Source organism: Myotis nattereri (genome assembly GCF_964212035.1).
Source record: "Myotis nattereri genome assembly, chromosome: 1".
Classification (NCBI taxonomy): domain Eukaryota; kingdom Metazoa; phylum Chordata; class Mammalia; order Chiroptera; family Vespertilionidae; genus Myotis; species Myotis nattereri.
In genome coordinates, this window is record NC_138075.1 from 95,217,931 (window position 1) to 95,243,157 (window position 25,227).

The 25,227-nt window shown below is 37.3% G+C and overlaps 1 protein-coding gene and 1 pseudogene across 4 annotated transcripts in view; both read left to right on the plus strand.

Moving 5' to 3' along the window:
* Positions 1-25,227, plus strand: part of MINDY3 (MINDY lysine 48 deubiquitinase 3) — a 107,153-nt gene that overhangs the window by 15,673 nt on the left and 66,253 nt on the right. For 2 of the 3 annotated variants that reach the window (XM_081087370.1, XM_081087371.1), the window contains exons 2-8: positions 443-522; positions 4,498-4,558; positions 6,391-6,567; positions 10,868-10,919; positions 11,738-11,852; positions 16,633-16,706; positions 17,759-17,838. In XM_081087370.1, coding sequence (XP_080943496.1) covers positions 443-522; positions 4,498-4,558; positions 6,391-6,567; positions 10,868-10,919; positions 11,738-11,852; positions 16,633-16,706; positions 17,759-17,838 — 639 coding nt within the window. The remainder of the gene's footprint in view (positions 1-442; positions 523-4,497; positions 4,559-6,390; positions 6,568-10,867; positions 10,920-11,737; positions 11,853-16,632; positions 16,707-17,758; positions 17,839-25,227) is intronic. The other variant, XM_081087372.1, reaches the window with a different exon arrangement.
* Positions 13,177-13,708, plus strand: LOC308516494 (large ribosomal subunit protein uL15-like; annotated as a pseudogene). The gene has a single exon. The product of its transcript is annotated as a large ribosomal subunit protein uL15-like (transcript).

Below are 25,227 nucleotides of genomic sequence, written 5' to 3' on the forward strand. Positions count from 1 at the left end.
AATAGTATTAATTTTTAGCTTATAGAATGTGAGACATAAAATTGGGACAAAAAATACATGTACTGTTTGGAAAGGGTCCTAAAATTTGGTTTGAATTCAGTAGATTGACTGTCTAGTCTTCAAGTAAATGAAATTATATAAAAGTCATATTTGGTATCCTTTTCCACGCTTTATCCCCCTAGTCCACTTAGAGGGGTCCATGGATACAAAATATTGTGTGTGCCTGTGTGTGTAAGTGTTTATGTGCACTGTGTGGGGAAGCATAGGTTCCATATTTTTTTCAAAAGGTTCCTTGATCCCCCCAAAAATTTAACACGGCTCCTGACTTGAAAATATGTTGTTGTGTGATAAGTGATCTTTCTCAAAGCAAAGTACATTAAAAATTCTTTTAGCTGATACTTGAATTACATTTTTAATCTTTGCTACTTGCTTTCATTTTTAGGGTTTGTGTTTAGTGAATCAGAGGGATCTGCATTAGAACAGTTTGAAGGTGGCCCCTGTGCTGTTATTGCACCTGTTCAGGTAACATAGACTACTTTATCAACTCCTTAGAGGGACTTGTTTAAACATTTCATACTTTACTTTTTGCTTTCTAATATATATGCTCTGTAATCATGATGCATGGTCAGTTACCTCTCAACTTTTGTTCATGTAAATTGCTATAGATATAAAAAATATAAGTGCATTCAGCAGAGACACAACAGTATGGTGATTGCCAGATGTGAAGAGGGTTTGGGGGAATTAGAAGAAGGTATAGGGGGAATAAATAGTGATGGAAGGAGACTTGCCTTGGAGTGATGAACACACCAATGATGTATTGTAGAATTGTACACCTGAAACCTATATAATTTTGTTAACCAATTTTATTAAATTCAATAAAAAAGAAAAAAAATGAATTCAGAACATGAGTAGGTTACACAGCAATAGCCTTTGGAATATATATATATATATATATATATATATATATATATATATGTTATATGTGTATATATATTTTAAAAATATGTATTTTTATTGATTTCAGAGAGGAAGGGAGAGAGATAGAGAGAGAGAAACATCAATGATGAGAGAGAATATCATTGATTGGCTGCCTCCTGCACACCCCCTACTGGGGTCGGGTGCAGATCGAGCCGCAACTTGGGCATGTGCCCTTGGCTGGAGTTGAACCTGGGACCCTTTAGTCGGCAGGCTGACGCTCTATCCACTAAGCCAAACCGGCTAGGACTGGACTATATTTTCAAGAAAATATAATAAGTGTTCCCTGATTTTCAGAAAATGAGGCATTAATGATCATGTCATTTTTCTAATACAATGATCCTGTTGAATAATAACATTTTATACTACAGATAAGTACATTATAGCAATGATACTATTTTTATTTGATCTCTCTATAAGAATGATATTCCTAAAATGTTGAATATTTTCATGACCTAAAATTTTACAAATCTTTAAAATAATTTGGCAGATTATACTATTTTAGGGTATAGCTTTGGCCTTTAAATTAAAATTAGTAGCAACTGATTTAAAACAGAATTTGCAAAATAAAAAGATTTTTTAATCTTCATTTCTATTTTATTAATCCCATAAAAGAAGGGTTAATCTGAATATATGTATTTGATTTTGAATATTGATGTGTAACCTTGTTTGAATTTCAAAGACTGATTTGTTATAACCATTACATTGTTAAAACCAAAAATTGAATTTTCAGTTTACTGTTACACTTATGTCTGAAACAGCAATGTAACTTTAGAACTGTTACAAAAGAAGCTTGAATTTGTTGTTTATTTTCAGTCAGCAGGTTTTGAAAATAAATATTTAATGTGGTATTTATTATTCATTGGGCATAAAGAATGCATTCCTGAACTGTTAGCTTCAAAGTAAATTTCTCAAAACTTATACTTTATACACTTACATTATTAAATGAAAAGTATATTCCTTGAAGGAGGGGGAAAAACAATCTCCCTTTATGGCAGATTCTAAAATAATATCCTTTTAGGTCATTATTTTATTTCTTTAAAGAGTTGATATATTTTTTACATTAGTAGAATTATTAAAAAAATTAAGAAAAAATTGAATGTTTGAACTTTGCTTGGGAGATACTGAATATAAAGAATAAAATTTAACCATAAATTGATTAGAGAAATTATGTTGAATAACAGGCAAATTTTGGTTGCTAGTAGGAATCTTATTATCTAAATTTGAAGATTGCTTGTCCTTCTCATTTGCAAGTTAGATTATATTAACTTCGCCCCTCTTGGGCCATTAATAGTACCTTAAGGTCTTTATTTATTGTAAGTCAATGAATGTAATTAAATGCAAGATATACCACAGGAGTTTTTTGTTTTATAAGATTCATTACATTTCCAAAATGGCAGTTATTTTTGCAAGTGGGGTTGTTGTATAAAAAGAGATAATTGTAATGTTCAAAATCCTGATGTGCCTTTGAGGTAGTAATTTAGTTTCATAGTCACATAAATCTTTTCAGTCATAGAGGAATTTTGTTTATATTGCAATTTCAAGTAAAAGTCAAAACTAAACCATTAATAATGAAGGGAAATGAGCAAGTCCAGATATTAAAACTTTTTAAATTATAAAAAATAAGATATGCGCTATTGCTAAAAGAATAGTCATATTATAGAACCAAGTAATCAGTGGTGGAGAAAAATGAAGTTTACTGAATGTCACTGATATGACTGGTTGGCAGTTTGAGAGAGAAAAATGAATTTAGATAATCTCATATCATATACCAAATATATTCTTAAGGTCATATTAAACCACAGAAAAACTAAAAATAATATATTGTCAACCATCTAAGAGAAAGTATGAGTTCCAGACTCAGAAAAACATTTGCAGTGAATATTAACAATAAATAGATGTTGTCTTTCTTAAACAAAGAATTTGAACAAATTAGTTATAAAACACAAAGACCCCAGAGGTGAAATGAGCATGTATATGCAATCAGAACAGGTGAAGTGGTGATGGACAGCCAAAGAATCAAGATGTTCAACCTCAGTAGGAACCCAAGAAAGTACAAATAAAATTGTAACTAGAGTCTACTGCTTACTCTTTTTAATCTTTAAATAGAAAATCATTGCCAGTACATGTAAGGTAGGATATGCTGGCATACTCACATATCACTATATAGTACAAATTTGTACTTAGATTTTGGAAGGAATTTTACATTATAATTGGAACCATGATAGTGCAGTTTTTTTAAATGTAATAATTGTACTTCCCTGTGAATCTTTCCTAAAGAAATAACCTTTAATATGGGAAATGTTGTAGTCAAGAAATAGCTTTTATATTTATAGCAGCAAAAACATTGCAAACAACCTAATGTACAGTAATGTAGTATAAACGTGAAATAATATTGATGTAAATTTTGATAGCTTGATAGAAATTTGGTGATTAAGAATTACTGTTATGAATTTTGTGGGAAAACATTAAAATGGAAAATAATCACATTGTATACTACTGCTTTCAAACGCATATAAATCAGAATCATCACAGTAACCTCTTTTTCTTGAATCTGCCCCCTAGAGATTCAGATACAAAAGGTGGAGGCATAAGAATTTGCATTTTAGATAAGACTAGGATGCGGTAGCCCTTGAACTGCAGCTTAAGAAGGAAACACTGTACTACCCTGAAGTACTTTCTATTAAATCAGCAATGTAACATCGTTGGTTCATGTAAGGAAAGGTTAGAAATCAGTTTGTTTTTTTCTCTTAAATCTTACAGCTGTTTTATTTTTATTTATTTATTTATTTATTTATTTATTTATTTATTTATTTTATATATTTTATTGATTTTTTACAGAGAGGAAAGGAGAGAGATAGAGAGTTAGAAACATCGATGAGAGAGAAACATCGATCAGCTGCCTCCTGCACATCTCCCACTGGGGATTTGCCCGCAACCCAGGCACATGCCCTTGACCGGAATTGAACCTGGGACCCTCCAGTCCGCAGGCCGACGCTCTATCCACTGAGCCAAACCGGTTTCGGCATTAAATCTTACAGCTGTTTTATTTAAACCAGGAAGTTAGAAGCTTGTTATAGAGTGATGACTCATAGTGGTATTCTTGTATCACAAATCAGAGCTAATAGTGCAGAATCACTCTTGTATTTAGATTTCTTTTCCTCCAAGGAATCAAAGAGAAATGTGGACTTATTCCTGTTTTATAGGGCTTTCACTTTACATTTCTTTAAGTTTCCAGTCATGTGTCTGATTTTGAGCAATTCTTCTGTTTATCAGAAAATACATATTATGAAAGAAGAAGAATTTTATGGACATAGAATTAAGTTTATCATAGTATATCCTGGATAAATAATTATCTTCAGTTACTGTTGAATGTGAAGGGGAGCCGTTTGAAATTTTCATAGTGCTATGCAAAAGATTAGAAAGGTGGTGCAAATTAGTTTTTTTATATTTTAAAATAAAAGAATGATATAAGGTATATTTGTGATGCGTGGTAATAATTATTGCTTTAATTGTATAAAGGCATTTCTTTTGAAGAAGCTCCTGTTTTCTTCTGAGAAGTCTTCTTGGAGGGATTGCCCAGGTATGATAGCTATCTTATAAACATTTACTCCATCCTCAATTTTACAGGTAACCTATGCAACATTCATTGGCAATAGTTAAGTTAAAATTATCTATTCTTAAAAAGTGCACTATCAATGAGATATTTTTCCTTAGGTTTCTTTCTTTTTTTTTTTTTAAAGCTATGTTTTTATTGATTCTTAGAGAGGGAGAAGGAGAAAGAGATAGAAACATTGATGAGAGAGAAACAATGACTGGCTGCCTCCTGCACGCCCCTTATTGAGGATCGAGCCCAAAGATGGGCATATAGCCTGATGGGAATCGAACCCATGACCTCTTGGTGCATGGGTTGATGCTCAACCACTGAGCCACACCAGCTGAGCATGTTTCTTATTTTTGATATTTCAGGAAGATTCATGGTCAGTGACTCCAAATTTTTAAATGCATATATTTCCAATTTGGTATTCCCAAGACATATGACAGGATAATATAACTAAGGGAAAAAGCTTTGGCCTCTTGATAAAATAAGGATAGAGCACCCTAAACTGTTAAATTACAGCATATTATAAGGAATAATTGTTTCATGTTTGTTTTGTCTTAGCTCTGAGCAGGAACTCAGTTATCTTTGTATTTCTGCATCTTTTAGTATAATGTCTTACACAATGCAAATAATATTGCAAATAATTGTGAATTAAATTGCAAATGAAGCTGCCATAGCTTCTGCAATATGCTAGGTCAGAGAGCAGTATGGTACTACCTGATAATTCACTTGACAGCTTACAAAAATCTTACACAATTTTATGTGACTTCACAATACCTTGTGAAAGGAGGTAGAATATATTATAATCCCAGTTAGTATATAAGGGCAAAACAACTTGCATTCTAAACCATGCCCATAGTGATTTTGAATTTAAGAGTTAAAAGTATCATTGTCATGTATTTTTTATTCATTAATAGTGGGAATGCAAAATAAAGTTTAGTAGAGAAGAAACTATTCAAGAGATAATATTAACATCAACATTTAATTAGATTGCTTGCACAGAAATATATTCTTATTGATAAAAAGTGTATATGCATTGTCATAAATGTCATATGCTATGGAGGTTATAAAATGAATGACCCAGTCCCGGCCTTTAAAGAACTTTAAATCTATTAGGAGAAATAGAAACCTCCCTGCAGCACACAATTTTACATAGGCTATGTCTACATCTTATCCTCTTTGAAAGTTTCAGAAAGCAATAATACTTCTCAAAAAGGGGAAGGTGGCTAAGGTTCAGGAAGAAATTGAGCATTTGTGCAAAATCTGTAGTTCAAATCACTGTAATACAGTATTAGTAGCTTCTATCTTATGCAGCATAACAACAATGGCCCCTGCTCATCTAATAGGTTGTGGTATTGTTTGTGCTGAGGGTATGTTATCTCATTATCCTTACTCTATGGGACAGGAAGATCAAAGACATTAGATCAATTCAAAAATGGGGGGAAAAAACGGTCTCAACAGGCCCTTACGTTGTGCCTGGTTCTACAATAAAGGAAACCTCATGACTTAAATGTTTCATTTGCAGGTAAGAAAGAGTTGATTGTATCAGGTAGCATATTTTTTTCTAGAAATGTTTAATTCCGCATTTTTTTAGGATTCTTTTTCTCAGTAATGGAAATATTTAGTAATGGTGACATTGTAACCCTCAAGCACATTATTTTTCTAAAATATAATTTCAGATCAGTTGTTTGGATTTTTCCCCCACTTGGAATGCTTGATTTTCATTAAATGAAAACATTCATAAGATTGTTATTCACGCCCGGATTTTTTTTCCCAAAGGAAACCATTGTAATTTGTACTTCGGTTATTTTTAGAGGAAGAGCGGAAGGAACTCCTTTGTCACACCTTATGTGATATTTTAGAAAGTGCCTGTTGTGACAACTCTGGATCATACTGCTTGGTTTCATGGTTAAGAGGAAAGACAGCCGAGGAAAATGCTAGTATTTCTGGGAGTCCTGCAGAGTCTAGTTGCCAAGTGGAACATTCTTCTTGTAAGATACATTTTTTTCCTAAAGTAATTTCTTATACCTTTGTTTTAATAAAACTATTGACAATTTTAAAGAAAAAAGAATTAAAAATTTCATAACATGTCTCTTTTTCAGCAGAAGCTTAATTCATGAGCCTTAGTATTTTTCATTTCCATTTTGATGATTTTATATTTATTAATTTAAATATGTTTTATTGATTTTTTTACAGAGAGGAAGGGAAAAGGAGAAGGATAGAGAGTTGGAAACATCGGTGAGAGAGAAACATCGATCAGCTGCCTCCTGCACACTCCCTACTTGGGATGTGCCGGCAACCAAGGTACATGCCCTTGACTGGAATTGAACCTGGGACCTTTCAGTCCACAGGCTGACGCTCTATCCACTGAGCCAAACTGGTTAGGGCTCATTTTGATTATTTTAATTGCTAAAGGACATTGCATTTGTTTCTTTTTGCTTTCATTTTTGGGGTTAAAAAAAAAAAAAAAAGAAATGCATTTCTTACATAAAAAAAAAAATTCTCCTGCTTGATGACATTCTCTGTGAGCTTTGAAACTCTCATTTAGAAAGTTTAAAGAATGTATTTATATATACTTTAATTTCAAATACCTTAATGTTTACTTTGGCATTAGGGAAGAAAACGCTCTTTTTTTTTTTTCCCAGAAAATTTCTTAAAATAGTTTTTGTTACTTTATAGAGCAAAGATGGGGACTTTTTTTTTTCATTATGTTTCCATTTCTCCTGAACTTTTTGGACATTGTTACTGTATATGAATTATTTTAAAGTAATTTTAATTATGAGTTTTAATTTTGCCTTCATTTAAGTTTTTTGTACTTTGAAGATTTTTCTTCAAAATAAACTAAATAACTATTCTCATTATAAAAATAATATATTCTGTAGTCTTTCGCCTTTGAAAATTCTTATGTAATTGGCCTAAAAACTGCCAGAATGAACTAGTGATACAGAAACTAGATTAAAAAAGTTGCTGTCTGGTTTTTCTTTCCAGGACCTATCTTACTAGCAGTTGGCTTTTGATAATTGGTACTTCCAAGTGTTTATATAGAATAAGTGACTTATTCTACCTATAATGCATTTCATTAACATTGGAAATTATTTTTAAAGAAATTAGACAACCGATTCCTAGAAAGTAAATTTTGATTGTGATATACATCCTGCTTTCCCTATAGGACTGTCTGTGATGCACTATTGCTTCCTTGAGCTAAAATGTGTCTGTGATGTCAGCATTTTCTCTTCTACCTCTGCAGTTACATTGGCGAATTCTAATAGCACATTTGCAAGGAAGACTTTTAAAAATTTATACAGTTCAATGACGTTTTTATTTTCAGGCCTTTCAATATAACCTCTCAAAAAATTTAACATTTTTAGAGTTGATAATACAATTGAAGGAAACGAGTGGAAAATATTCACTAGGTTGATAGTAAAAAATGTCATTAAGATTAAAAAGAAAGATTGTTTTTAAATATTTTCTAGGTTTGACTGGATTGCATGTAAGCATATTTAATAGTTTCATTAAAGTTAATCAACATTTTGACAATAATAGTTGAACTAATTAAAAGTTATTTTAAAGACTAGGTGCTTAAAGTTAGTTTATATTCAAATATAAGAAAATAGTAAGATCTTTTTGTAACAATTTTTATTAGTATCTTAGTATATACTGTGTACTTATTATGGACTGTGCTGTACATTTCATAGTCATAGGTTGAGTGGCCTCATGATACGTTAAATTTGGTACTTCAGGAATTAACTTAGATGGGCAGACTATATTGAATTCCTCTTCAGAAAACATATTTTACTGATTTTTCAATTTACTTTGCCTCATTTTAAAAGTGGACATGAATAAAACCAGATTTTAAATTTGCTTTTTTATTATCTATAAATTTGAAAAGTTTTATTAACTGAAAATTTAAGAAATTTACTTTAGATGTTGATAAATGAAATGAGCTTACACTAAAATTTGTATTCCATATAACAACCTGTTTTACCTGTTCTTTCCTTTATTTCCAGCTATTTTTTTTTGTGTTTTACATTTTTCCATCATCCTGCCTGCTAAGTTTTTTATTTTGCTTGCCTCCTTTCTCTAAGTTACTATCTTTATGTCAACTTTTGTAGTGTATGCCCTGTAAAATTATTTAGATAATCAGGTACAGGAATATTAGTACAATTTAGAAAACATTAGGTAGAATTTTTATTTTATCCTGAAATTTTAAATGTGAACTATTTTCCCCATTGTCAATATTACATTCTGCACAAACATTAATTTCATTGGCTTGTGTGGTGTGTATAGTTTTGGCTTCTGGTAACGCACACTTGTTTGCAATAATGAACAATCAGGTTCAATTTCAGTTTGTTTCCCACACAAATTAAAAGATTACTTAAGCCATTGGATTTTTAAAGATTTTAAAAAGTAATTTCAAACATTTGAATATTGATACAAGACTTCGAAAGGGTAACGTAACGTGACCTTTTAAATTGTAAATCAAAAATTGAGAATTAATATTTGAAAGTACTAAGATTTGCTTTATGAATATACCAGTGGCCCAGTACACGAAATTTGTGTACGGGTGAGGGGGTGTCCCTCAGCCCGGCCTGCACCCTCTGCAATCTGGGACCCCTTGGGGGATGACTGGCAGTCGGACATCCCTCTCACAATCTGGGACCGCTGGCTCCTAATCACTCACCTGCCTGCCTGCCTGCCTGATCACCCCTAACCACTCTGCCTGCCAGCCTGCTCGCCTCCAACTGCCCTCCTGCCCTCGACTGCCTCCCCCCACACGCCCCCGCTGGCCTGCTTGCCCCCAACTGCCCTCCCCAGCCGGCCTTCTTGCCCCCAACTGCCCTTCCTGGCCGGCCTCATGGTTCCCAACAGCCCTCCCTGGCCAGCCTCATGGCTCCCAACTGTGCCCCCTTGCCGGCCTGCTCGTCCCCAACTGCCCCACACTTTCGGCCTAATTGCCCCCAACTGCCCCCCCCCCTCCCGGCCTGGTGTCCCTCAACTGCCCCCCACTGCCGGCCTGCTTGCCCCCAACTGCTTCCCCCCCCCGCCCCCCCGCCAGCTTGCTTGCTCCCAACAGCCCTCCCCGGCTGGCCTCATGACCCCCAACTGCCCTCCCCTGCTGGCCTCATGGCCCCCAACTGCCCTCCCCGGCTGGCTTGCTTGTCCCAACTGCCCCTCCCCCCACCCCCACCAGCCTGATTGCCCCCACTGCCAGCCTGCTCACCCCCAACTGCCCTCCACCCCCGCCAGCCTGATCACCCCCAACTGCCCCCCACTGCTGGCCTGCTCGCCCCCAACTGCCCTCCCCTCCTGGCCTGATCGCCCCTAGCCACCTCTGCTTCGGCCCCACCACCATGGCTTTGTCTGGAAGGAATCCCGGTCTAATTAGCATATTACCATTTTATTAGTATAGATATAAGCACATATGAAATTGTTCATTGTGATAAATTGAGTAGGCATTTTTATTCATCTTTAAAGACTTTATCTTTGGGGAGCCAAGACTCTCAGGATTGAAATCTTAGCTCTGCTGTTTATTGCTGTGTGCACTTGAGAGGGTTCTTCTCAGTGCCTCAGTTTCCGCTTCTGCGAAATGAGGACTATTAGGGTTGTTGTGAGGGTTAAGTGAGGTAAGACCAGTAGAGCATTTGTCAAGGGGCCTGGCACTCAGAAAAGTTCTAAATAAGCATTACCTTCGATTTAAGTGCTTTCTTTGATTTTTAAAAAAATTTATAATGGTGCTGTATTAATAAATGTAATCTAAGTAAGTTACTGAAAACTTCTCAACAGTTATATTAATCAATGCGGAAACAAACTTAAAGCTGTCCTTGAACCTGTATAGTTTCAAAATGCTATGCCTTTTTATACGCATTTTGTTTAATAATTAAGCATTCAATGTAAAGATTTATATTATAAAGAGGAAGGTTAGCTAGATGATTTTACTTGGATATATGGATTGAACGATTATATGAAAGTGCAGGACACGTTACAATGATGTGTGAAGCACTATGATTTTTCATATTTTATAAACGATCCTAGCATAACTGAATTGAAAAGAAGTGTATTATTTAATACTTCTACATTCTCAGTATTATGTCCATTTTAGGTATAATCATGGTAACTAAAATGTTGAAATATAAATTTATATAATACTAAAGTTGAAAATAAACTGAGGATTTTAAGGGAGTGAGTAAAGAGGGAAAATTTTGATTGCTTGAAAGTATTTACAGCCTGCTGTGTGTATCTTGTGTCATTTATTTGCCATGTGTAGTGCTGAAAAGTGTCTTTTATGTATAGCTGCCTTGGCTGTCGAAGAGCTTGGCTTTGAGCGATTTCATGCATTAATTCAGTAAGTAACATTGGAACATTTAAAATACTTACCTTGTGGACACATTGCCATTTTAATTTTGTTCATACTGGGGAAAGGTACTTAGATTTATATGCCTGAGATTAATTTGTTTTCAAATTAAGAAATAATTTGTAAATGTGTACTTAAATTATTCAAATTCCTAAATTAACTATCAGAATACACTTTTTATAACACTAAAAGCTTTTTCATCCTGACAATGAAAAAATAATTTTAGCTTAATGTTTCTCTGTCCTGAGTGAGTATAAAGGTTTCTAGTAGAATAAGTGTTTGAATTATTTATTGTTTATCAAAATATACTTTCTATAGTTTTCATTAAAGCTGCCATGTCTTCATTAGATCATTTAAACTTTTTATTACAAAATAAATGGGAGGATAGCTATGTTGATAGAATTATAGGTGGCATTTGAAATATAACATTAATTTTTTTAAAAAGTTACAAATGTACAAAAGTCAAATTTTGTTTGTTCTTAAACTCATCTTTGAAGAGGGCCACTTTATTCCTTAAATAACTGTATAATTATTGAAGAATTTATTGGTGCCAGATAGTTCACCTAAGGGATGAAGACATTCCCTACCAAGTATACATTCTGTCTTAATGGCGTTTATTATATATAGTGACAGTTGTCAGCAATAGCTTTTGCTTTTAATGGCTAAATTTATATTTGAAAATTTAAGACACAAAAATCTCCTGTTTGTATAAATAAATTTTTAATGTATAAGACAATTTAAGAATTTTTCCATTTACGAATGTAGTAAACCTTATGATGGTACTCATATTTAATTCTTTTCACCCCCAGGAAAAGATCATTCGGAAGTTTATCCGAATTAAAAGATGCTGTCTTGGACCAGTATTCAATGTGGGGAAGCAAATTTGGAGTATTGCTTTTTCTGTATTCTGTGTTATTGACAAAGGTTTGTTGAAGAAGATGTTTCTGCTGGCTTTTATTAGTTTGAGTTTAGTATATTTTTCCTGCTATGAGGACAAAATTTATTCTTGATACTGTTTCTAAGTCTCAGAATAAAACTCTCTTATGCTAATAATAATTCTCTTTCCTCCTACTCACTTGTTCCTTAACCACTTTGAAATTGACTTTCACCCTTACTCTTCTGGACTGCAGAGGTTATCAATAATGTGCTATGTATAAAATGCACTCAGTTCCTCTGAATTTTATTTTCTTTGCTCTTACCAATGTCTGGCAATTGACACCTTAACCCCTTCTGGAAGCTCTTTCTAACCCCCACTCCCTTTTTTAACTTATCTGATAAATCATTGCACTAAGTTCTCTTTCTGTAATGTCTCATAATTTTTTTGTTTATATCTTTCCATGTTTACCTGTTATATTCTTCTTTCTCTTTTCCACTAAGCCTTTTTCCCCCACTAAGCTTTTATATTCCACTAGAGGCCCGGTACATGAAATTCATGCTTGGGGGGGCGGTCCCTCAGCCCAACCTGCACTCTCTCCATTCCGGGACCGCTGGTTCCTAACCGCTCACCTGCCTGCCTGCCTGATCGCCCCTAACTGCCCTCCCCTGCCAGCCTGGTCACCCGTAACTGCCCTCCCCTGCCAGCCTGCTTGCCCCTAACACCCCTCCCCTGCTGGCCTGGTTGCCCCTAACTGCTCTCTCCTTCCAGCATGGTCGCCCCTAACCACCTCTTGCCTCGGCCCCTGCCACCGTGGCTTTTTCCAGAAGGACGTCTGGAAGATGTCCGGTCTAATTAGCTTATTACCCTTTTATTAGTATAGAATTTCAGTCCCTGGGTTCTATATTCTGCTTCTTTTATGGATATTTCATTCCCTCAGCTTACCTTTATGTGTTTAATTCCAATATGTATAATACTAGTCCTGCCCTTTTCCCCCAAGTGCCTGTTAGTCCCAGTTATCTAACTAGACTTACGATGCTAAAATCAAACTTCTTTCATTTGACACATATTTTATTTGACACACTGAGTATTGACTATATGTTAGGCCCTGGGCTGATAATGTTGGGGTAGAATTGAACTTAATGGTTCTTCTTCAGTGTTGTAAAAACAATTGACACGTTAATGATTACTTCCATTATGGCAGCGTTTCTTGGTGTGTGTGTGTGTGTGTGTGTGTGTGTGTGTGTGTGTATACCTAAGTTTATTTGGTGAAATGAAAGGGGGGCGCCTTGTATAGTAGGGATCATTCAATGAATGAGGAAAAGTTTTCTAGACAGAAAAGCTGTGGGAAGCTCTTGTCTATTGGCCACCAACATGCCATCCAGACTGAGGAAGACCCCAAAACTTCAGGGCCACATGAACCATGGCCATGGCCGCATTGGCAAACAGGAAACACCCAGGGGGCCTAGGTAATGCTGGTGGCTTGCGTCACCCAGGTTACTTTGGGAAAGTTGATATGAGGCATTACCACTTAAAGAGGAACCAGAGCTTCTGCCCAACCGTCAACCTTGATAAACTGTGTACCCTGGTCAGTGAGCAGACATGGGTAAATGCTGCCAAAAGCAAGACTGGAGTTTCTCCTATCATTGATATGGTGTGATCTGGCTACTACAAAGTTCTGGGGAGGGGAAGGCTCCCAAAGCAGCCTGTCATTGTGGAGGCCAAATCCTTGAGCAGAAGAGCTGAGAAGAAGATTAAGGGTGTTGGTGGGGACTATGTCCTGGTAGCTTGAAGCTACATGGAAGGAAGTTCATTAAAATGTCCACAATTTTTGCCGAAACCAGTTTGGCTCAGTGGATAGAGCGTCGGCCTGCGGACTGAAAGGTCCCAGGTTCGATTCCGGTCAAGGGCATGTACCTTGGTTGCGGGCACATCCCCAGTAGGAGATGTGCAGGAGGCAGCTGATCGATGTTTCTCTCTCATCGATGTTTCTAACTCTCTATCCCTCTCCCTTCCTCTCTGTAAAAAAAAAAATCAATAAAATATATTAAAAAAAAAATGTCCACAATTTTAAAAGAAAGAAAAAAAAGCTGTGGGAAGATTTTCCAAGCAGTGCGGATAACAAGTATCTACGCTAATAAAAGAGAAAAATGGTAATTGGCGTACGGCGATACCTTTTTCATTGGCTAATCAGGGCTATATGCAAATTAACTGCCAACTAAGATTGGCAGTTAACTGCCATCAAGATGGTGGCTAATTTGCATATGTAGGCACAATGCAGGGAGGCGAAAGGGAAAGCAGGAAGAAGCCCCCTGCCACTGACAGTGATCGGAAACCCAGGGGGGAGCTAAGAGCTGGGGGGCAGGGCAAAGGCGGCCCTGGGGCCGCCTTTGCCCTGCCCCCCGGCCATTATCGGAGAATCAGGCGCCTTTGCCGCCCTGGCCAGTGATAGCAGGAAGTAGGGGTGGAGCCAGCGATGGGAGCTGGGCACGGTTGAAGCTGGCAGTCCCGGGAGCTAGGGGTCCCTTGCCTGGGCCCAAAGCGAAGCCCACAATCGCGGCGCCCCCCGCTGCCACTGCAGGTCCCCGCTGCGTGGGCCGGACGCCTAGGCCAGAGGCTTTAGGCCTGAGCAGGGGTGGAGCCTGCAACCGCGGGGAGCTGGGGGTCCCCTGCCCAGGCCTGACACCTCTGCCGGAGGCCTCAGGCCTGGTCAAGGGGCTGATCCGGTGATTGGTGATCGGAGGGTGATGAGGGTCAACTCCTCTGGCTGAGGCATCAGGCCTGGGTGGGGGGCGGAGCCGGGGATTGGGGGGATATGATGGTCCCCTTGCCCAGGCCTGCAGCCTGGGTCAGAGGCGTCAGGCTTGGGGGGGGGATGGAGCAAGCGATCAGAGGGAGATGGGGGTCCCCTGCCCAGGCATGATTCCTGGGCCAGAGGCCTCAGGCCTGGGTGGGGGCCAGAGCCAGTGATCGGGGGGAGATGGGGGTCCCCTGTCCAAGCCTGACACCTCTGGCGGAGGTGTCAGGCCTGGGCAAGGGGCCGATCAGGTGATCGGAGGGTGATGGGGGTCAACGCCTGAGGGCTCCCAGTATGTGAGAGGGGGCAGGCTGGGCTGAGGGACACTCTCCCCCCCCCCCCCCCACACCCAGTGCACAAATTTCGTGCATCGGGCCTCTAGTAAAGGTATAATCAATTGGGGGCATGACACGTGTCTAGGAACCATAAGTGGTTTCATATTACTGCAGGATAAGCCACCAGAAAGGCAAATGTGGAAGATGAGATTGGGCAGTTATATAAATAAGGTTTAGCCTGTGAAGGTTCTTGTATATTATGCAAAAATAATTTAGATTTCATTTCAAATTAGAATAAAACAAGAATTTTCAACAAGGATGTAACAAGATCTTTTTGTTAATAAAGAGCTCTTTAAAATGGGATAAGAGTTGTGTTGGAGGGAGTCGGTGTGTGGAGTATCAGTCTAGAATCAGGAAAACTAGAAAAGTGTTAATTGAAATAAGTGAACCTATGCTAGGGCAGCGAGTGTGGAAATGGAAAAGAAAAGAAGCATATTTAAAAGCATGTTTTAAATTTAGAAATTTAAAACATTTAGGAGTATGTTTAAGTGAAAGTATCAGAAGTACTTGGTAGTTGGTCAGAAGTGGTGGAGACCAGTGGTAGAGGTATCTAAGATGAGGCTTCTTATGACTTCGTTTTAACTGTTCATTATTTTGCCAGTTTTTTTATGCTCAAGACTTTGGATACCTCCTCTGTCTCTTGTCCTTTATAGCCAGTAAACCATCATGTCTAGTTGTTCTTTGAATCTGTCTTTGAAATGATGTCCCCGCCCGCCCCAGTGGTTATGTCACTTGTTCCTATTGTTCAGTTTGGCTTTATCAGACTAAAAAATAGTTTTGTTTTGTTTTGTTTACAAGGAAGAAAAGCGCAAGATCTCATACTTGTTTGTGTCCTTCTATATGTACTTACGCAATCATTAAATATTTTGATCATTGATTAATCGTCTCTTTAAACCTTAGAAGTGACCTGTTATCTGGTAGAACTAATGTTAGATTATCTTTATCGTTTTGGAGTTGTGCCTAGGTCTTCTTGTAGTGGTCCAGTATCTACACCTGTTGGGATTTGGATGCCCTTTGGGGGATTAAAAATATCAAGAAAATAAGAAGCTTCCTGCCATTTTTGTCAGTACACATTTGAATTACTAATATTTGTCAGTACACATTTGAATTACTAATATTTGTCAGTACACATTTGAATTACTAATATTTGTGAGAACACACAATCAGAAGCAAACCTTCCATTTTGTTATGTATTTCTTATACCTTTTGTGATTTTAAATTTATATCTCTATCAACACTCATATGTGTATGTATTTAGTACCAATAAATGACCTAAGAAAATATATCAGATGATTTCTAAATGACCTAAGAGAACATATCAGATGCTTTAGAAGGTATATTAGTTTTGAATTTAATTTAACCTAACGTTAAATGAATATTAACTTTGGATTAAATAATTTTCTCTTTCCTCCTCTTGAAATTTAAACATTATTTCTCTATCCATTTAACCAACATTAGATCTATTATGTATATTCTTTATATAGCACACATGAAAGAAAATAAAAAGATATTCATGGAGAAACTATTAGTTACCATTATCATCTCAGGTGCACCCCTAATACATATCTGGTTAGTTTTTTGGGAGAAAAGTTACTTAAATAATGTGTTTTATTAATTTATAGTATGAACTGGTTAATTTTAAACTATAATGTTCATTTCTAGTTTTTAAAATAAGCCAAGAATATTTGCTTTCTTTAGGGCATTGAAAACATAAAAAATGAAATTGAAGATTCAACTGAACCTTTGATAGATCCTGTGTATGGACATGGCAGGTAATTATCTAAAGTCTTTTATCTCCTCAAATGGACTTTAATTTAAGAACTTGACTTAGAATAAAGTACTACGGAGCCAGAAAATTTTGCTTGTCGGTTGTTGACAGCATAAAGTCTTTGAATTTGAGCAGTCTTGTGCTGTATGCATTGCTTGCCTTATGTATGAAATGTAATTTCCACTTTAGGTTTATATATGGAGTGCATTTACTATAGCACATATTTTGTCTCGAGATGGCCGGGGAGTATTGTAACAACTTCTTGATGTTTCATTTATGAAACTTTATCAGATGAAATTTATTCATTTTGACTTAGAAATAAGTGTATCCTTACCTATTTATAAATGCTTTCCTGCTTGGGTGAAAATTTTTTTCTTATTTTTCTCTATGAAACTACCCTTTCTCAAGCTTTTTAATAGCTATTTCTATTAAAATTGACAAAACAGTGATTATGAACTCACTCTAAAAAATAAGTACTTTTTGCCCTGACTGGTGTTTGCTAGGTGGTTAGAGCAGTGGCCCCCACACTGGGAGAGTCTCGGGTTCTCCCTCTCTCTTTCTCTTTTCCTCCTCTTCCCTCCCTTCCACTCTCTCTAAATATCAATGGAAAAAAATATCCTCAGGTGAGGATTTACAACAACAGCAAAAGTGCTTTTCTTTATAACTTTCTGCTTCAGAGGTTAAAATTAACACGTTTCATCAAACACAAAATAACATTTATATATGTATTTTAAAAGATGATTACATATAGTAAGTAAATTATCAATCTAGGTATCATTTTTAAAAAAATTAATTTAAATATAGTATCTTAGATAAAGTTACATTTATGTGAATAAATAGAACAATAGATACCATTGTGGTGATTCATTTAGTGATCCAGTTAATAAGGCTGTTTTTCAATGAGTGTATAAAATGAAAAATACAAGGTTTTTCCTAACTTTGTTTCTTAACATAATTTAATGTAAACAGTCATTACCGTATGGCTTACCATAAAGATAATTTTATATGAAAATTAGTTTATTCATATTTTAATTACTTTTTAATTTTTATTACTAGTCAAAGCTTAATTAACCTCCTATTGACGGGACATGCTGTTTCTAATGTATGGGATGGTGATAGAGAATGCTCAGGAATGAGTAAGTATATTCTTTGTATATTTATCTCATTTATGATTAATATTTAACTAGAATATAGTTGGTTGTTACTCATCTGTTTAATGGCCCTGCATTACTTAGAGGTTAAGGTAAGTGGCTTATAATCGAAGAATCATTTACAGTTTTCAAGGCACCATAACATGAAGACATTGACTTTGGAGGCAAACTTGGCCTCAAATCCCAAGTTACTTACCGTCTCAAGCCTTTAGTTTTTTGTAGTATAAAATTGGGATTACAGGACTATCTTCTTTAGAAAAAGTAAAATATATATCTCTTTATATAATCCTAGTACATTTTCATGCAGCAGTATCTAAGTCTGGAACACTAGCATTTTGCTTAAAATTGAGGAGAATTACTATAATTGTAATTTGAAATATTATCTTTGAGAGTCTAGTGGTTTTTGCTGTATTACTTTTAATGTAAATACTTTCCTTTAGGATGCTGCGCAAATTTAATGTCATCTGAATTTTAAACCACTACCCTCTCCATGACTACCCCCATTTCTGGTCTTAGCTATTCTTTCCTGTAGCTTCATATGTTGCTAGGACATTGAAATGACATACCTTTGGCCAATCCATCCAGTTAAGGCAGTGGTTCTCAACCTTCTGGCCCTTTAAATACAGTTCCTCATGTTGTGACCCAACCATAAAATTATTTTCGTTACTACTTCATAACTGTAACGTTGCTACTGTTATGAATCGTAATGTAAATATCTGATATGCAGGATGGTCTTAGGCGACCCCTGTGAAAGGGTCATTCGACCGCCAAAGGGGTTGCGACCCACAGGTTGAGAACCGCTGAGTTAAGGAGACCTAGTACATTGCTCTGAATAAAATGCCCTTCAGCTTATTGCTGAGTCAGTCTAAATTCACGTATTTACCCATTCAACTTATATTGAATAACTACTGTGTACCTTATATTGAAGTATGTAGTAGAGGACAGGAAGTTCCATAGTACCTATAGTTCACAGGGACATTTCTTTCTTTGTTACATATTTAGATAAAACTGTCAACAGATGTCAGAAGCAAATATAATTGAGAAAATAATAGTTACTAATTTTTGGTCCCATTTAAATGATTGTCTTGATCTTAAATTTGAATTTATCTTGAATTTTAGAAATATGTATAGTCAATTAACAGAAACATGAAAGGATATAACATTAAGGAAAAAGTCAGTAGAAATTATATAATTTCAGAATTAAAAAGCACCTCTTGAGAATATTATGCTAAGTGAAATAATTCAGACAGAAAAAATCAAGACCCATATGATTTCACTCATGTGAGATATACATAAGTCAGATGGAAAAAGTCAAGAACCGTATGATTTCACTCATGTGAGATATATATGAACAGTACAAATAAACAAACTAAAAAACTCAATGACAACAGTATGGTAGTTACCAGAGGGAACGGTAGTAGTAAAGGGTAAAAGGGGTAAAATATATGGTGACCAAAGGAGATTTGGCTTTGGGTGGTGAACACAATGCAATATACGGATGTATTAGAGAATTGTACACTGCAACCTATATCATTTTATTAACCAACTAGAGGTCCGGTGCATGAATTTGTGCACGGGTGGGTTCGGCTGGCCCACCCCTGATTAGGGTGGCGGGGGGTGGGGGGGCGATTCGGGGTGGGGCTAGCCAAGGGGAGGGGCCACAGACGGTTGGCCCACTGGCCCCGCTTCCTGGTCGAACTCCTGGTTGAACTCCTGGTCCAGGGGACAATTTGCATATTAGGCTTTCATTATATAGGATGTCACTCCCAAATAATTAATACAATTTTTAAAAATTATATAATTTCAGAATTAAAAAGCATCTCAGCATGTTCCAACCCTTTAATTTACTATTTAAGAAATTTAAGAATTACCCTCCTTCCCTACATTAGATAATATATGGAATTTATTCACTTCATGATGTGGTTGGAATGAGAACCTAACTTGCCAATTTCTGGCAAAAAAGTCAAAATTTAAGCAGTAAAGTTCACAGACAAATCACTACAGAAATTATCTTGCTGAACTTTTTTGTAGTTGAGCCCATTCTCTTCTTGAGTCCTCATTCTGATTAATACCTAAAAGCATTTCATCCTGCCAGTAAAAGGTGTCAGCCTGTCTTGAGTAATAGCAGGTTTTTTCTCCCTCTCACCCACATTGGCTTCTGCACATCTCCTCTTTCTTCTCTCGATGGTTTCTTGGCACTGGGTATCTTATATCATCTGAGATGATTAGGAAAGGAATACCTGTTTCCTGTTCATCTTCGGTGGAGGTACCTCATCCCACTTGGCCTCTGTCCTTGCTACCCTTGTGTGCCGTGGCTCAGAACTCTTTCCACCTGGACTTTTGTGCCTTGCTCTGGCTCTTGGTGCTAGTTATTGTGGTCCTTCTTTCTACACATTCTGCAGATGTGCTCTCAGGTCTCATCTGTTTCCAGAACCAGAATATTCTTTCTGTGTCCCTAGGTGTTTCCTTACCCAGCCTCCCATAGGCTTTTTTTCTGGCCGTGTACTACCATTACAGAATAGCAGTCAGTTATCCAAATTTTGGTTCTTGATATGTATAAATTCATCCTTTTCTGTTTGTTAAAATATTAGCTTTCAAAGCTATTGTCTTGCCGTGGATTTAATTTAAGAATAGTTTAAATATCAAAACTAAGCAATGACTTTGAAATAATTATTTTGGAAAAGAAGATAGCTAGGGTATACTTCTTGCATTTCCCTTCAATTGTTAGGAATGTTGACTTGAAGTTGAATTTGTTTTCAGTAACTGAACTTAAAATAAAAATTTATATATTCATTCAGCATTTATTGGATGTTTTTCTGCCGTGACAATATGGGAGGAGATTAAAATATGTGTAATATACAAAGAAAAATTATAATTAAAGAGTTAATAATATTAAAATCCTTAGGCAAGCCACATCTCATGGTTTCAGTTCCTTTATTCATAAAATACAAAGGTATTACCTGTCTCAAAGGGATGATGTAATGATTAAGATCAAATTTCTAACATGCCTCAATTTGCCATAAGAAGAGCTCAGCTTTCCCTCAAAAGCATACACACCTAGTTTGGGAAACAAGACATACACACAAACAATTGTAGTGCAAGGTAAAATGAAGCATGTTGAAATAAAATATTACAGAAGTTTAGAGGAAGGAGAAAACTCTCCCTGTTGTGTTTATGTTGGGGTAAAGGAGAGTCTTTAAGTAGGAGTTAACATTTTAATGGGGCTATTTGGAATGAGCGAGAGGGTATTTGGGGAAGAATTCAGGTCATGTTTAGGGACAGGGAGGCAGATCAGTCTGGAACAGTGGTTCTTAATCCTGCTCACATTATCATTTGGGGAGCTTAAAAATATGTCAGTGTCCTGGCCATTGTGGTTCAGTGGTTAGAGTGTTGGCCTGCACACTGAGGAGTCATGGGTTTGATTCCCGGTCAAGGGCATGTACCTAGGTTACAGTTAGATCCACGGCCCCTGTTGGGGCATGTGTGGGAGGCAACCAATCGATGTGTCTCTCTCATCTCACATTGATGTTTCTCTCTTTCTCCTTCCCTGTCTCCCTCTTTTCACTCCTTAAGAAGCAATGGGAAAAATATCTTCAGGTGAGGATTAACAAAAAAAGGTTAAAAAAAAAAGGTCAGTGCTCAGGCCCCAGCTGGGAATGAATGAATGAATGAATGAATGAATGAATGAATGAATGAAGAGAGAAAGAGAAAAAGAGAAAGAGTCTCTAGGTGGTGGGGCCTGGGCATGATAATTTCAAAATGACCCCTACTTAGATGATGCTAATGTACAGTCAGGTTTGTGAACCAATGGATAAGAGCATTGGATCTGTGAAAGAGACTAGTAAGACGAAACATCATAGGTGTAGCGTTGGGTACGAACACAGAGAATTTTAAATACTAAGAAGTTTTAAAATATAGTTGGCAAGCATTAGGAAGAGAGGCATTGAAAATGTTTAAAAAGAGCAATAACATACGACATAAAATAAGAACATTAATTTGTCAGTTTGTAGAAAGTATTGAATGGGTTGACATGTCAAAAGCGCATAGTCTGGACAGGTAAGAGGTAATGAGATGAAAATGTGCATGGCAAAGAATGAAAAAAGATATCAATTAGTACTTGTGTACTTGATGCTGAGCAATATGTTTTGGATATGTTATCTTCCTAACCTCAATATCTATAATAATAAAAGTGTAATATGCTAATTAGACCAGACGACCTTCCAGACGAAGCCGTGACAGTGGGGGCTGAGCCCCTTGCATGAATTTCATGCATCAGGCCTCTAGTACATTTGTAAAAACTGAAGCTCAGATAGTTGAGTAACTTGCCCAACGTTGAACAGCAGAGGCATAACTGCTTTTGACCACAGCCAAGGCCTATGTTCATGCCACCATAGTACCTTCTCCTGCTGTAACAGTGCCTCTGAGAGAGAGAACAGGAAAGTAGGCTCTATAGAACTCAGCAACTAGTTATATATGTGAAGGAGAGATACAAATAACTAGTAGGTTTTTAAATATGCTTACTAAATTAATGAACATGTGAAAGAAACATCATGGCAAGTATGCTTGAAATCACTGTGTATATTTTGGTGGTGGAAAAAAAACTTTGTCCTTAAGTATTTCATTTTATTTGAAAAGTAATTACAACTGTTGATTAAGAATGCTCATTGTGCAGCAGTGGCAAACATTTATTTAACAGCTAGAGGCCCAGTGCATGAAATTTGTGCCTGGAGGTGGGGGTCCCTCAGCCCAGCCTGCACCCTCTCACAATCCAGGACCACTGGCTCCTAACCACTCTCCTGCCTGCCTGCCTGCCTGCCTGATCATCCCTAACCACTCTGCCTGTCTGCCTGATCATCCCTAACTACTCTGTCTGCCTGCCTGCTTCATCACCCCTAACCACTCTGCATGCCTGCCTGATTGCCCTTAACCACTCACCTGCCTACCTGATCACCCCTAACCACTCTGCATGCCTGCCTAATTGCCCTAACCGCTTGCCTGCCTGCCTGATCGCCCCTAACTGCTTGTCTGCCTACCTGATCGCACCTAACTGCCTCTTTCTGCCTGCCAGATGCCCCTAACTGCTCGCCTGCCTGCCTGATCTCCCCTAACCACTCTGCCTGCATTCCTGATCATCCCTAACCACTTGCCTGTTTGCTTGATTGCCCCTAACCACTCGCCTGCCTGATCGCCGCTAACCACCAACTTGCCTGCCTGATCATCCCTAGCCACTCGCCTGCCTGCCTGATTGCCCCTAACCAATCTGCCTGCCTGCCTGATCACCCCTAACTGCTTGCCTGCCCGCCTGATTGCCCCTAACCACTCTGCCTGCCTGATTGCCTGTAACTGCTCGCCTGCCAGCCTGATCGCCCCTAATTGCCTCTGCCCCCACTGCAGTGGCTTCATCCGGAAGGTCGTTCGGCTGTCTGGTCTAATTAGCATATTATGCTTATATTATTATAGATGCCAAGCAGTATTCTTAGTACTTAATGACTATAATCTGTATACTTTTCCATTTACTCACTTCATTCTTATAACTACTCTGAGAATGTCATAGAATAAAGGAAACTGAATCACAGAGTAGCTAAGTATCTCTTTTCATTTCATGCAGCTTAATCTCAACATAAGAAATGTCCAAACCTGTAAGAATTTTTGAGTTTATTTGAGCCAAATTAACAACAATTGCCAGGAAATAAAATCTCAATGAATTGAGAAAATGCTCCAGAGAATGGCAATTTTGCACCTTATTTTATACATTAGAATCAAAGGAGGGAGGCATAAAAAAGGTTAAATGAAATTCATTGGTGGTAGATTAGGGAGGTGGGAGAAAGCAAAGAGGTGAAATCTCTGAGATTGGATAAAAAGTAAAAGGGATAGACATACTTCTTTTACATTGGTGGGTATAGTATAGTAAACAATTAATTATTTTTGTTGTTCTTAATCCTCACCCAAGGATATTTTTTCCATGGATTTTTTTTAGAGAGAGTGGAATGGATGGGGATATATATATATACATATATATATATATATATATATATATATATACACACACACACACACACACACACATATATATATACATATATATATATATATATATATATATATATATATATATGGAGAGAGAGAGAGAGAGAGAGAGAGAGAGAGGGAGAGAGAAACATCAATTGGTTGCCTCCCACATGTGCCCCAACTGGGGCCGGGGATTAAGCTTACAACTCAGGTATGTGTCCTTGATCTGAATCGAAACCATGCCACTTCAGTCCATGGTTTGATACTCTAACCACTGAGAAACCAGGCTAGGGCAACAATTACCAGTAATATTTACCAGTACATATATTCAGTAGAACATGATAACAATGAGGGGTTTTGTGATCTTGTGTTCTGGTGGGTGATTATGCTCTGAGGGGTTTGGAAATAGGGGGATTACACTGACATTTCAAAGATATCCTATATAATAAAAGCTTAATATGCTGAGTGTCCGGTTGTCCGGTTAACCAATCAAAGCATAATATGCTAATGATATGCTAAGGCCACTCAACTGCTCACTATGACATGCACTGACCACCAGGGGGCAGACGCTCTGACCAGTAGGTTAGCTTGCTGCTGGGATCCGGCCAATCAGGACTGAGTGAGATGGGCTGAACATGCCCTGGAGCCCTCCCATGGTCCCTTTCCGGCTGGCCAACCTCCCGTGTCCCTCCCTGTCCCCGATCATACACTGGTAGGGTCCCTCGGCCTGCCCTGCACCCTTGCAATCTGGGCTGAGGACCCTCCCTCCCCCCCGCCCCGAGTGCACAAATTTTGTGCACCGGGCCTCTAGTGTTACAATACAAAAAGACAACATACAGGCTTAATTAAGATAAGGATTGACCTTTGTCAAGGAAGCTACAGACTTAGGACATGACTAACTGCCATGACTTACTTTTAGTTAGGAAGTTTTAATTTCAGACCATCCTATGTGGTTACTTTAGGTCTTTGAGTTTGTAAGGCCCACCATGCAGCCTTGCCTGAGCTTGTCAGGTTTAGTATGTGGCCCCTTTTTCATCCACATTAATAAATAGCAGAACTGAGATTTGGACCACAGTAGTCTGACTCCAAATAACCAGCATATTTAATCATTATAATATACTGTCTTATATGCTACACTTAACAGAATCTTGAATAAGGTAATAAATGTGAAATGATTTGGAAGAAGTTTGTAATTACATTTCACAGTAGCCCTGAGAGGTCATTTACCCCATTAATAAGAGAAATTGAAACTGAGAATTTAATCCAAAGACTCTTGTCTGTGATATAGTTAGTGAAGAAGACTTGGTATATCTCTCATTCAAGGAGAATGAGGACTAAGAATAAATTATGAGTGTTCACCACCCA